This window comes from Pagrus pagrus (assembly GCF_965226575.1).
Source record: "Pagrus pagrus genome assembly, chromosome: 24".
In the NCBI taxonomy this organism is placed as follows: domain Eukaryota; kingdom Metazoa; phylum Chordata; class Actinopteri; order Spariformes; family Sparidae; genus Pagrus; species Pagrus pagrus.
Genome location: NC_140206.1, coordinates 5,904,603 through 5,917,661, shown reverse-complemented (window position 1 = coordinate 5,917,661; position 13,059 = coordinate 5,904,603). Strand labels below are relative to the sequence as shown.

The following is a 13,059-nucleotide window of genomic DNA, read 5'->3' as shown; positions in this document are numbered from 1 at the left end:
TTTTCGAGTCTCATTTCCACCTCGTCAAATATTGACGCTTTGGGATTGTAGGTCGGGTCAGTCACCATTGTGACTCATCAGTATTTGACGAGTTGGGAATTCTTACAAATTGGACCTTTAAGCTGTCGTATTCAACGGTTTTGAGTGAGAACACTGACTATAGCTGGCTCTGTAAAGCTGAGAGGTCCTTTAGGTTCTTGTGATGATTCTCTGTCTCTGTTTCGATTGTCATTTGATAAACGGTTACAATAAAAATATTGATTATAGCCACTTTCAGAACAACTGAACTCCAATTTCAGTGTCTGTCTCTGTTTTTTCATTTGAAGGTTTTCCTGCTACCTTATTGAAAAAGTGTGTTTGAGGACCCTGGGGCCTGTGAAAGCTATTCAAAAGCCATGACAAATTCCCCCCCCCCACCCCAAGAATGCATGGCTGTCAATGTGGCAACACGACTGTTTTCAAAATTCATGGATTTCATCCAGCAGCTGCAATCTGCTTTTACCTGCTGAGATTTCCGCGGGGAAGTGGGATTTTATTCTCAATACCCGTCTATCCATCCCCCCTACCCTGCACGTCTCTGTACTCACGCTGTCAGAAGAAAGAAGAAAATGATGTGCAGGTATTTACTACAGAATTCCTATTTTAGGCTGAAATGCATTTTAAAGATATATACTATACACACTCGGTGCACATGTTTGATCCCCTTTTCCACAATTCCTGACTCGGCTACATACAAAATTCTTCTTCGACCGGTTTGGAAACGCCAAACTTGTTTTTTACTCAGTAGATTTAGGATATTTTCCTGCCGGCTTAAACCCAGTTTTTCTCATATTTTCCACTCCTAGTGTGGATTACCTGTGTGATTGCCTTTCAGGAGAATTCCCTGTGCAGCATTAGCGACGCTGCTCGTCACAGCCGGTGGAAGCGCTCCCATAGCTCTTTTCACAGTGTCGGGAATGCCTGCACATATTAAAGCAATACACGAGGCTGCTTGTCTGAGTCCATTGACTTTGTGTTTTTAATGGCTTCAGTGTGTGTGTGCTTGCGGAAATGTGCGCGATGACACTTGGTGGTAAAGACTTGGTGATAAAATGGTTCTGTCCGGGTCGGCTCATCATACCTCATACGCACACAGCAGCGGACAGTGGTGCGACTTGAGTGCGGCTGGCAGTTTTGATCGAAGCTGATTGATTGGACGGCACAAGGCACACGTTGCTATGTGCAGCCCTGCACATAGCAACATGGTGGGGTTAAGGGTTGGGGCTCCTGTGGCGTCTTCGGACACCCTGCACCCCCCCCCCCCGCCCTGCCCCCCTCTTTGTTAACGCGAGCCCTACTGCAAACCATATCTGACAGTGAATATTGAGCAGGTGAGCGGGAAGGATCAATGGTTGTTGATTGGGCAGAAAATACACAGCCAAGACTGGCCCCGAGGTTTTCAGGGATGCCAACTTAAATAATTTCTTAAATAAGGGATAACATAGTGAACAACATTATTTCATCAAAGCTAAATTGCTTATACACACCTCAAGCTTCAGGTTTATTAGAATTGGCATCAATCTTGTAAGTATATTTGATCAAAGTTAGGGTTAGATTCTCATAGAAATATCTCCCAAGGCTAATATAGCATTACGTCAAAGAAATCATGCTATTGGAGGTAAAATAAGGGAATGAATTAATGATTTCAGTGTAAATATCTATTGATGAGATTACAACTAACATGTGGATCCAAAAGCATCTCAACACTCCATGTGTCAAGCATCATATCTGTGCATTTACTGCCATCTGCTGCTCCTTGTAGGCATTGCATGAACAGATATCCCTTTCCTCTTGGTAAATGACATTTCCTTTTATTTTTTCCATAAGTGACTATTTATGCGGAAGTCAAAATTTACGGTCTACTAAACTTCTTAGAAGTTAAAAACTGGCCATCAACTTTTCTCCTCACACCAGAAAAAGTCAGAAAAGCCCCAGAAAGTTGGAAACAAGACTTGTTTTCTGAAGCACTTACAGCTCCTGCTGTGGTTATTATTTTGCATTTCCTCAATCTTACATTTTCAACCAGGGATTTCCCCACTGTACTGTTATGTAGTCGCTAATATACGTTTGAAATGTACCAAAATTTCGTTGAGTCAGGAGTTGCTTCTGATCTCTTACTGTGAAAGTCAGGGTTTTATTGATTGATTGCTTTGTCTATATGTTCAATACCAATTGTCATCTCCGTAGACATAAATTACGCAAATCCTGTGATGCAGTCAGATGTCACGAAGCCACGTCATAAAGGCTAGACTACTGACGAGGCGTTTCAGGAGCAGTGTTTTCTGTCGGAGAGAGGATCTTCTGTACCTTTTTTAACTTTCAAGATCTTTTACGTGCAAAAGAACATATAAAACCCTGAATTGGTCTCCTATGTATTTAAACTTTGCCTCAAAAAATGGGACGGAAGAAATAGTACAGGCTGTTAAAAATGATCAATAATTATCAATATCAACCGATATGAAGATTGATACGTGATAGACTTTCCAGCCCGGGCCTATGTTCGACTGTCTCCTTTGTATTCAAAAAAGGTCAGGCAGCTGTCTGTAGCTTCGGATACATCATCTATTTGACATGAGTTTTAAAACAACTTCATCAGAAGGGCCCCTTGAGAGTGCTGAGAGTGTAACTCCGCCCTTGTCTGTCTGTTCCAATTGTCATGTACAAATGAGCTCGAGTTTGCAAGTTTACTTTATTCCTTCACTTCGGCTGCAGGTGAGATCACTTCAGCAAAGAAACATGGATACTCGTCTCTTTGAGGGCAAAGATCATGCAGCTGCTTACCTGCGGTACAGAATAACGCCTCATGAATTAATCAGCAAGATTATGGACTATGTGAAGAAAAAGGTAAGTGTAGAGGGGCTGCAACGTATTCATATGTGTTGTGGTGTTGTGCTATGTAGCCCATGATACCTCTAAATAAGACAGAAGCTTACTTATTATAAGTGCTCTTTGGACTTATCAAATGAATGCACAAAGGTAGATATTTGATCGTGAGCATTGTTCCCAGTAATTAATTTGCATGGTGTAACTCCTATATTTCAAGACACCGAGCCAGTTGAACCTTGCAGTGGATGTGGGCTGCGGTTCAGGCCAAGGGACGATCCCATTTGCTCAGTTTTTCACCAAGGTTGTTGGAACAGACGTCAGCTCTGCCCAGCTGGAGATGGCGCGGACCAATAGCAACCCTCCAAATGTTTCATACAGGTAATTTATTGCATGTCATTCTACGTGTTTCACGGTGCAAAAGATCCTCCAAGGTAACTCTTTGGGACACCTTTCACCCGTTGGACATGATGGCTCCTTTTTGGTGGAACCGACATCAATAGTCCAACTGCTTCATATATTTGCTGTTCACAGTATATACTGAAATGCATTAAACCCCTTTTTCTCCCTACCTCCTGCTAAACTGTTGCGACTGTTGTGACCCCAGGCAGTGTCCAGCAGAGGACCTGCCATTTGCTTCTGGTGAGGTGGACCTCGTGACAGCCATAACGGCGGCTCACTGGTTCGACTGCCAGAAGTTCCTCCTGGAAGCTGACAGGGTGCTGAGGCCCGGAGGCTGCCTGGCTCTGCTGAACTGCAGCCCACTAATGGTTAAGCTGCAGTATGGGGATGTCTCCGACACACTCAATGACATCTGTCAAGAGGTACATTCAAAATGTAAAAATGTTCTATTGTTTAGAATTTCTAATATACAAATGACTGACTATGAAGCTATCAGCAGCTGACAAACAACAGATGGTGAAAGTCTGGATGGACATCGGCTCGTATTTTAAGGTAAAGCAGCACATTTGATAATCAAATGTGTTGTTTTACCTTAAAATGTTAAATGTTAATGTTAGCAGCAACACGCAACGCGCATTTGGATACATTTCCCCACATCTCAGTCGAACAACATATATGATATGGCGATTCATTTGTGCGACCAAAAAGTTTACTTCTTCCAGACAAAGTTATGAAGTTAATTGTTAAGCCTGGCATGTTTCATTTCATACAAGAAGCTCTGAAGCTAACGAACTGTGGTTATCAAACACTTCAACCCGGGCAGTACATTTTTAAAGATAATGCCTTGTAGCCAGGCTGAGCAAACATGGTTGGCTAACAAATGTCCGATATGTTGACACAGCCAACTGCTCAGTAACAGTGGCTTAAACTAAACATTATGCTTAGCTAACATTAGGACTTACAGTTCAGTTAAACTGTCCTGGACTATGAACATGCTTCAGGCAGTTATGGCACATGACTTGGCTCTAGCTATGCTCAGGACATACTGGTATGTGACAGGAGGAGCAAACATTTGCAACCTTCCCCTCTGTGTTTTTGGAGCAAACACACCGTTTCAAGTAGATTTTCCAGCCATGCGAACATCAGCTTATCATAGGAAGAGCAGTTAGGGTCTTTGACAGAGCACCTAAGTAAATCTAATCTAATTCTAATGAAATCTAATTAAAATAGAAGGAGAAAACAATGATATGAAGCCATTGGGAACAAACTGATTGACCTGTGAGATAGGCCTTTGATAAAACATTTTTACCTCTTGGGTCTGCTGGTAATTCATTCAGTGGGATTGCGGTTAAATGTGAATTTTTAATATGTCAAACATTGTTTGATGCATGACCTTATGTGTAAGTGGTAGTTAAACCCCTTACACTTACAGTATAAGTCATTGTATAATAATGAAGTCATTGTCTTGAAATATATTTTACAGACCATATGTAGACTGATTGGTATAAAAGCCAATAAACATTTTTTAAAATGTTTTTCCCCTAAATTAGACATTTGGAACAAGGAAAAGTTTGTACATCTGCATGCGAGCTATTTTGCAAATGCAGTGGCCTATCCAGATGTAGTTATTAATGAGAACTTCTTTTTCTCTCTCTCTCTCTCTCTTTTTCTCGATTAGTTTTACACTGCCCTGGTTCCTTTCACTAGTCCCTATTTAGGATTTTCATTGACCAGAGACCACGTGAAGATCTACAAAGACATATATAACTCCTGCTCATACCCTGAGAAAGAGTGGTGAATGTTCCAGACTTTATTTACATCCACTACATCCATCAAGAGCTTAATCTGAATCATTGTTCTGCTTTCTTCATCCACATTTAAAATCACCACCCAGAAGACTGCATTCATAGACACAAAATTCTGTTCTGATTTTTTGATTTCACTAGGCATGATTGTTTCCCGGTAAAAAGGATTGTGCCGCTGACTGAATACACTGGCATGTTAAAGTCCAGCCATGGTTACCAGAAACTACAAGAAACCGACCCAGCTGAGGCTGAACGTCTGCTAAACGACATCCAGAACAGGTGAGATCTTGAACTCCTACCCATCCACACGTCTAATCGTTAATGTTGATCTCTTACTCTTGACCTAAACTCTTCCATCAAAATCAACAAAGATGAAATTCATCTTTGAATACTGTCACAGTCTTTGGTATTAATCAGAGAAGCCAAACATTGCTTGACTAAGCTTAACTGTTAAAGGCTTTTACTGCTTGCAAAATATAAGCAAGCCCAGCAAGCAAAATATAAGGGCGAAGTTATTTAATTGCAATCAGTAGTCTGCTGTTGAGCTGTGTCAACAGGAAGACTGATCTTCCGCAACTCCTAGCAGCTTAAACATGGCCCACTCAGATCTCACGTCCTAAACCTATCCTGAGACGCATGAGAAATGCTTCTGGAGGTGAAAGTTGAAGACCAGGCCAGACATGTCTGTCCATCTGATCCACCTTACCACATGAATCACATGGGAAACATTGAATTTGTATCAGCCAATCCATGACTACCACAGAAGTCCAATTACAAAGCAGCAAAACTCCCCAGCAAGATTTTCCAGTTCCCCCTCAGGGATCCCAAGGTGTGCTCTCTACCTTATCTCATGGGTTCATCAGGAGTTCCTCAAAGTGTCCTTCCACAGATTGACATTGTCCCTTGTCAACGTCCTTGAGGCTAACCAAAAATCTTTCTTCAAAGGAGTTTGCTTTGCATGACCATTAGTCCATCCAGTAATTCAGTCACATCCTGAAAAACCTGAATGTCCTCTCTTGTTTCCCCGTGTCTTCCATCTCAGGTTGCTGTCTGCCATGAAGGCGTCATCTCCTGATACCGAAGTTATGCTGATTTTTCCGTGTCCCTATTTGCTGGCACGCAAGCCTCTGTGATTCTGCTTGGCTGAATCCTGCACAAGTTTCCCCAGCCATTTTGGATTGTGACTGCACGTCTACTGGCCGTCAATCACGAAGAAAGCTTCTGTTTTTTGTGACCGGAAAGCTTAAAATGAATCAAGAGTGTCAGAAAGAAAGCAAATAAAACATCATTTTACTAGTGCAATGGTTTTAGTGTTGTTTTTTCACCTCGCCACCCACCAGATTTATTTTTGCAACCCCTTTCTAGGGAGTGTTACATACAAAATTGTACTTTTCTGACATTAACTTACGATGTCATGACCTGAGAGAGAGAAATCCACTTGCACCCACAATGGACATATCTGGAAGTAAACTTCACAGTCCTTGAATCTCAAAGACCTTCCCCCTGCCAAGCTTTGACACTCATATTGGGGATGTTATCCACTAAAATCTATCTACAACTTAAGAACATACGATTCCCTGCACTCCCACACTGAGCAGCTCTTTCCTTTTCAGCACCAAGCATCATATCTGCGCAGTTACTGCCATCTGCTGCTCTTTGTGCGTAAGTACATGCGCAAAGAGCAGCAGAGCAATCTTAATTTGGAAAAGATCATCATACAGCATTTATTTTAATATTTGGAAGAAAGGCTTCGCTGTGCTACTTTTTCCTTAAGTGACTCTCTCTATGGAGTCCCACCTCTATGTATGATCTCCCAAAATGTCTTATGAATTTACAAATTGGTTTTCAGCAATGTCATGTAGATCTTGGCACGCTCATCTCCAAGTTAAAGTGTCCCTTTTTTTCTCCTCATATATAATCCTCACTATAATCTGACAAGCCACAGAAAGGTGGAGACCGCTCTGCTCAGGGTATTTTGTGAGTCAAAGACCAGTAAGTAAACTAAACTAAAGTACTCGAGACACAGTACTTTTATAAATAAACTGGAGTAATATGTGTGTGAAATCCAAGATTGTTACATTGATAACATTTTTATGTAGAAAATAATACATCTACACGGCTTGTAGAAAGATGCAGAGTTTAAATGATGTCCCTGTGCTTGCGTGGGTTTTCCTCTGGGTTATTCCAGTAAGTATCTCTAGCTAAGATCTGGGCTGTTCCCTGCGCTGGGGAAGAGTCAACGTAGACCAGACAAACTAGTAAGCATGTTGCATCACTCAGCTGCAATATTTATTCAGTGACTTTGACAGTGAGAGCTACACCTTTGGTCCATTTGACACGAAGCATAGTACATAGCAAGCAATAGTACAGGCTGTTAAAAATGATCAACAATTATCAATATTAACCGACATGAAGATTGATACGTGATAGACTTTCCAGCCCGGGCCTATGTTCGACTGTCTCTGTATTCGAAAAGGTCAGGCAGCTGTCTGTAGCTTCGGATACATCATCTATTTGACATGAATTTTAAAAAAACTTCGTCAGAAGGGCCCCTTGAGAAACCGCCGTGCTGAGAGTGTAACTCCGCCCTTGTCTGTCTGTTCCAATTGTCATGTACAAATGAGCTCGAGTTTGCAAGTTTACTTTATTCCCTCACTTTGGCTGCAGGTGAGATCACTTCAGCAAAGAAACATGGCTGTGCGTCTCTTTGAGGGTAAAGATCATGCAGCTGCTTACCTGCGGTACAGAATAACGCCTCATGAATTAATCAGCAAGATTATGGACTATGTGAAGAAAAAGGTAAGTGTACAGGGGCTGAAACATATTCATATGTGTTGTGGTGTTGTGCTATGTAGCCCATGATACCTCTAAGTAAGACAGAAGCTTACTTATAAGTGCTCTTTGGACTTATCAAATGAATGCACAAAGGTAGATATTTGATCGTGAGCATTGTTCCCAGTAATTAATTTGCATGGTGTAACTCCTATTATTTCAAGACACCGAACCAGTTGAACCTCGCAGTGGATGTGGGCTGCGGTTCAGGCCAAGGGACGATCCCATTTGCTCCGTTTTTCACCAAGGTTGTTGGAACAGACGTCAGCAGCGCCCAGCTGGAGATGGCATGGACCAATAGCAACCCTCCAAATGTTTCATACAGGTAATTTATTGCATGTCATTCTACGTGTTTCACGGTGCAAAAGATCCTCCAAGGTGTATTGATAACTCTTTGGGACACCTTTCACCCATTGGACATGATGGCTCCTTTTTAGTGGAACCAACATCAATAGTCCAACTGCATCATATACAGACCCTTTCCAAAAAATTAGAATATCATGGAAAAGTTTATTTATTTCCATAATTCCACTCAAAAAGTTAAACTTTCATAGATTATAGATTCAGGGCCCACAATTTAAACAATTAAGTATTTATTTGTACATAATTTGGGCTTCCAGCCCATAAAACCCACAAAAACAGGAATTCAAAAAATTTGAATACTGTGAAGAAATCACCATTTACTTCTCAGTTTTTGCAGAAAAAAAAAAAAAAAGAGAAAGAAATTAGGATCACATCAAATCAATCAAAATATGGTACTTTCCAAACAATGTCAATCTTCAATACTTGGTTGGGAATCCCTTTGCCTTAATCACTGCCTCGATGCGCTGTGGCATTGCCTGGGAGTTATGGAAGCCCAGATTTCCTTGATGCTTGCTGTCAGCTCTTCTTTGTTTTTGGGTCTGGTGCCCCTCATTCTCCTCTTGATAATACCCCATAGATTCTCCATGGGGTTTAGGTCCGGCGAGTTGGCTGGCCAGTCAAGCACTGTGATGGCATGGGCATCAAACCAGGTTTTGGTGCTTCTGGCAGTATGGGCAGGGGCCAGGTCCTGCTGGAAGATGAAATCTGCATCTCCATACAGATCCTCAGCAGAAGGAATCGTGAAGTCCTCTAAAACATTCTGGTAGACTGTTGCGGTGACCTTGGATTTAGGAAAGCAGAGTTTACCAACACCTGCACTGCACATTGCACCCCAAATCATGACTGACTGTGGATATTTCACACTGGACCTCAAGCAGCTTGGGTTCTGTTCCTCACCCATCTTCCTCCAAACCCTTGGACCTTGATTCGCGAATGAAAGGCACACTTTACTTTCATTGGAAAAGAGGACCTTGGACCACTGGCCAACAGTCCAGTCCTTCTTTTCCTTGGCCCAGTTGAGACGCTTCCTACGTTGGCTCAGGCTCAGAAGTGGCTTGACCCGAGGAACCCGACAGTTGTAGCCAATCTCCCGGATGCGTCTGAATGTGCTGGTTTTTGAAGCTGTGACTCCCGCCTCATTCCACTCTTTCTGGATCTCTGCCAGATTCTTGAATCTTCTGTTTGATAATCCGCTGAAGCCCACGGTCATCTCTTCTGCTGGTGCATCTTCTCCTGCCACAGTTTGCCCTTCCACTAGACTTTCCATTGATATGCTTGGACACAGCACTCTGTGAACAGCCAGCCTCCTTAGCCATGAACTTTTGTGGCTTACCCATCCTATGGAGGGTATCAATGATGGTCTTCTGGCCAGTTGTCAAGTCTGCAGTCTTCCCCATATTGAACCAAACTGAGACAACTGAACTAAAGTGAAGCAATTTAATGACACCTGGGGAAACCTGTGCAGGTGCTTTGAGTTTAGTAGATGATTAGTGTGTGACACTCAGTTTAAGACATTCATGCCCTGCAAAATTTGGGCTGATTTCTTCACAGTATTCTAATTTTTTGAATTCCTGTTTTCGTGGGTTTTATGAGCTGGAAGCCCAAATTATGTACATATAAACAAATGAATACTTGAAATCGTTTAAATTGTGGGCCCTGAATCTATAATCTATGAAAGTTTAACTTTTTGAATGGAATTATGGAAATAAATAAACTTTTTCCATGATATTCTAATTTTTTGGAAAGGGTCTGTATTTGCTGTTCACAGTATGTATTGAAATGCATTAAACCCCCTTTTCTCCCTACCTCCTGCTAAACTGTTGCGACTGTTGTGACCCCAGGCAGTGTCCAGCAGAGGAGCTGCCATTTGCTTCTGGTGAGGTGGACCTCGTGACAGCCATGACGGCGGCTCACTGGTTCAACTGCCAGAAGTTCCTCCTGGAAGCTGACAGGGTGCTGAGGCCCGGAGGCTGCCTGGCTCTGCTGAACTGCAGCCCAGTATTGGTTAAGCTGCAGTATGGGGATGTCTCCGACACACTCAATGACATCTGTCAAGAGGTACATTCAAAATGTAAAAATGTTCTATTGTTTAGAATTTCTAATATACAAATGACTGACTATGAAGCTATCAGCAGCTGACAAACAACAGATGGTGAAAGTCTGGATGGACATCGGCTCGTATTTTAAGGTAAAGCAACACATTTGATAATCAAATGTGTTGTTTTACCTTGAAATGTTAAATGTTAATGTTAGCAGCAACACGCAACGCGCATTTGGATACATTTCCCCACATCTCAGTCGAACAACATATATGATATGGCGATTCATTTGTGCGACCAAAACGTTTACTTCTTCCAGACAAAGTTATGAAGTTAATTGTTAAGCCTGGCATGTTTCATTTCATACAAGAAGCTCTGAAGCTAACGAACTGTGGTTATCAAACACTTCAACCCGGGCAGTACATTTTTAAAGATACTGCCTTCTAGCCAGGCTGAGCAAACATGGTTGGCTAACAAATGTACGATATGTTGACACAGCCAACTGCTCAGTAACAGTGGCTTAACCTTAACATTATGCTTAGCTAACATTAGGACTTACAGGAGGAGCAAACATTTGCAACCTTCCCCTCTGTGTTTTTGGAGCAAACGCACCGTTTCAAGTAGATTTTCCAGCCATGCGAACATCAGCTTATCATAGGAAGAGCAGTTACACCTAAGTAAATCTAATCTAATTCTAATGAAATCTAATTAAATTGAAGGAGAAAACCATGATATGAAGCCATTGGGAACAAACTGATCCCTTACACTTGCAGTATAAGTCAATGTATAATAATGAAGTCATGAAGTTTTTTGTTTTTTTTTAATGTTTTTTCCCTAAATCAGACAATTGGAACAAGGAAAAATTTGTACATCTGCATGCGAGCTATTTTGCAAATGCAGTGGCCTATCCAGATGTAGTTGTTAATGAAAACTTCTTTTTCTTTCTCTCTCTCTCTGTCTCTCTTTTTTCTCGATTAGTTTTACACTGCCCTGGTTCCTTTCACTAGTCCCTATTTAGGACTTTCGTTGACCAGAGACCAAGTGAAGATCTACAAAGACATATATAACTCCTGCTCATACCCTGAGAAAGAGTGGTGAATGTTCCAGACTTTATTTACATCCACTACTACGCTTAATCTGAATCTTTGTTCTGCTTTCTTCATCCACATTTAAAATCACCACCCAGAAGACTGCATTCATAGACACAAAATTCTGTTCTGATTTTTTGATTTCACTAGGCATGATTGTTTCCCGGTAAAAAGGATTGTGCCGCTGACTGAATACACTGGCATGTTAAAGTCCAGCCATGGTTACCAGAAACTACAAGAAACCGACCCAGCTGAGGCTGAACGTCTGCTAAACGACATCCAGAACAGGTGAGATCTTGAACTCCTACCCATCCACACGTCTAATCGTTAATGTTGATCTCTTACTCTTGACCTAAACTCTTCCATCAAAATCAACAAAGATGAAATTCATCTTTGAATACTGTCACAGTCTTTGGTATTAATCAGAGAAGCCAAACATTGCTTGACTAAGCTTAACTGTTAAAGGCTTTTACTGCTTGCAAAATATAAGCAAGCCCAGCAAGCAAAATATAAGGGCGAAGTTATTTAATTGCAATCAGTAGTCTGCTGTTGAGCTGTGTCAACAGGAAGACTGATCTTCCGCAACTCCTAGCAGCTTAAACATGGCCCACTCAGATCTCACGTCCTAAACCTATCCTGAGACGCATGAGAAATGCTTCTGGAGGTGAAAGTTGAAGACCAGGCCAGACATGTCTGTCCATCTGATCCACCTTACCCCATGAATCACATGGGAAACATTGAATTTGTTTCAGCCAATCCATGACTACCACAGAAGTCCAATTACAAAGCAGCAAAACTCTCTAGCAAGATTTTCCAGTTCCCCCTCAGGAATCCCAAGGTGTCCTCCCTACCTTATCTCATGGGTTCATCAGGAGTTCCTCAAAGTGTCCTTCCACAGATTGACTTTGTCCCTTGTCAACGTCCTTGAGGCTAACCAAAAATCTTTCTTCAAAGGAGTTTGCTTTGCATGACCATTAGTCCATCCAGTAATTCAGTCACATCCTGAAAAACCTGAATGTCCCCTCTTGTTTCCCCGTGTCTTCCATCTCAGGTTGCTGTCTGCCATGAAGGCGTCATCTCCTGATACCGAAGTTATGCTGATTTTTCCGTGTCCCTATTTGCTGGCACGCAAGCCTCTGTGATTCTGCTTGGCTGAATCCTGCACAAGTTTCCCCAGCCATTTTGGATTGTGACTGCACGTCTACTGGCCGTCAATCACGAAGAAAGCTTCTGTTTTTTGTGACCGGAAAGCTTAAAATGAATCAAGAGTGTCAGAAAGAAAGCAAATAAAACATCATTTTACTAGTGCAATGGTTTTAGTGTTGTTTTTTCACCTCGCCACCCACCAGATTTATTTTTGCAACCCCTTTCTAGGGAGTGTTACATACAAAATTGTACTTTTCTGACATTAACTTACGATGTCATGACCTGAGAGAGAGAAATCCACTTGCACCCACAATGGACATATCTGGAAGTAAACTTCACAGTCCTTGAATCTCAAAGACCTTCCCCCTGCCAAGCTTTGACACTCATATTGGGGATGTTATCCACTAAAATCTATCTACAACTTAAGAACATACGATTCCCTGCACTCCCACACTGAGCAGCTCTTTCCTTTTCAGCACCAAGCATCATATCTGCGCAGTTACTGCCATCTGCTGCTCTTTG

The 13,059-nt window shown here is 41.9% G+C and overlaps 2 protein-coding genes across 2 annotated transcripts; both read left to right on the top strand.

Annotated features, from left to right (window-relative positions):
- The first annotated feature begins 2,757 nt into the window (after positions 1-2,757).
- Positions 2,758-6,366, top strand: LOC311253019 (putative methyltransferase). Its single transcript, XM_084346696.1, has 6 exons — positions 2,758-2,883; positions 3,083-3,243; positions 3,470-3,686; positions 4,943-5,058; positions 5,211-5,348; positions 6,112-6,366. The coding sequence occupies exons 1-6, from the start codon at positions 2,776-2,778 to the stop codon at positions 6,200-6,202; spliced, it is 831 nt and encodes a 276-aa protein (XP_084202822.1). The 5' UTR covers positions 2,758-2,775; the 3' UTR covers positions 6,203-6,366.
- Positions 6,367-7,751: 1,385 nt separating this feature from the next.
- LOC311253194 (putative methyltransferase) lies at positions 7,752-12,697 on the top strand. Its single transcript, XM_084346978.1, has 6 exons — positions 7,752-7,868; positions 8,066-8,226; positions 10,106-10,322; positions 11,282-11,397; positions 11,542-11,679; positions 12,443-12,697. The coding sequence occupies exons 1-6, from the start codon at positions 7,761-7,763 to the stop codon at positions 12,531-12,533; spliced, it is 831 nt and encodes a 276-aa protein (XP_084203104.1). The 5' UTR covers positions 7,752-7,760; the 3' UTR covers positions 12,534-12,697.
- The last annotated feature ends 362 nt before the right edge of the window (positions 12,698-13,059 follow it).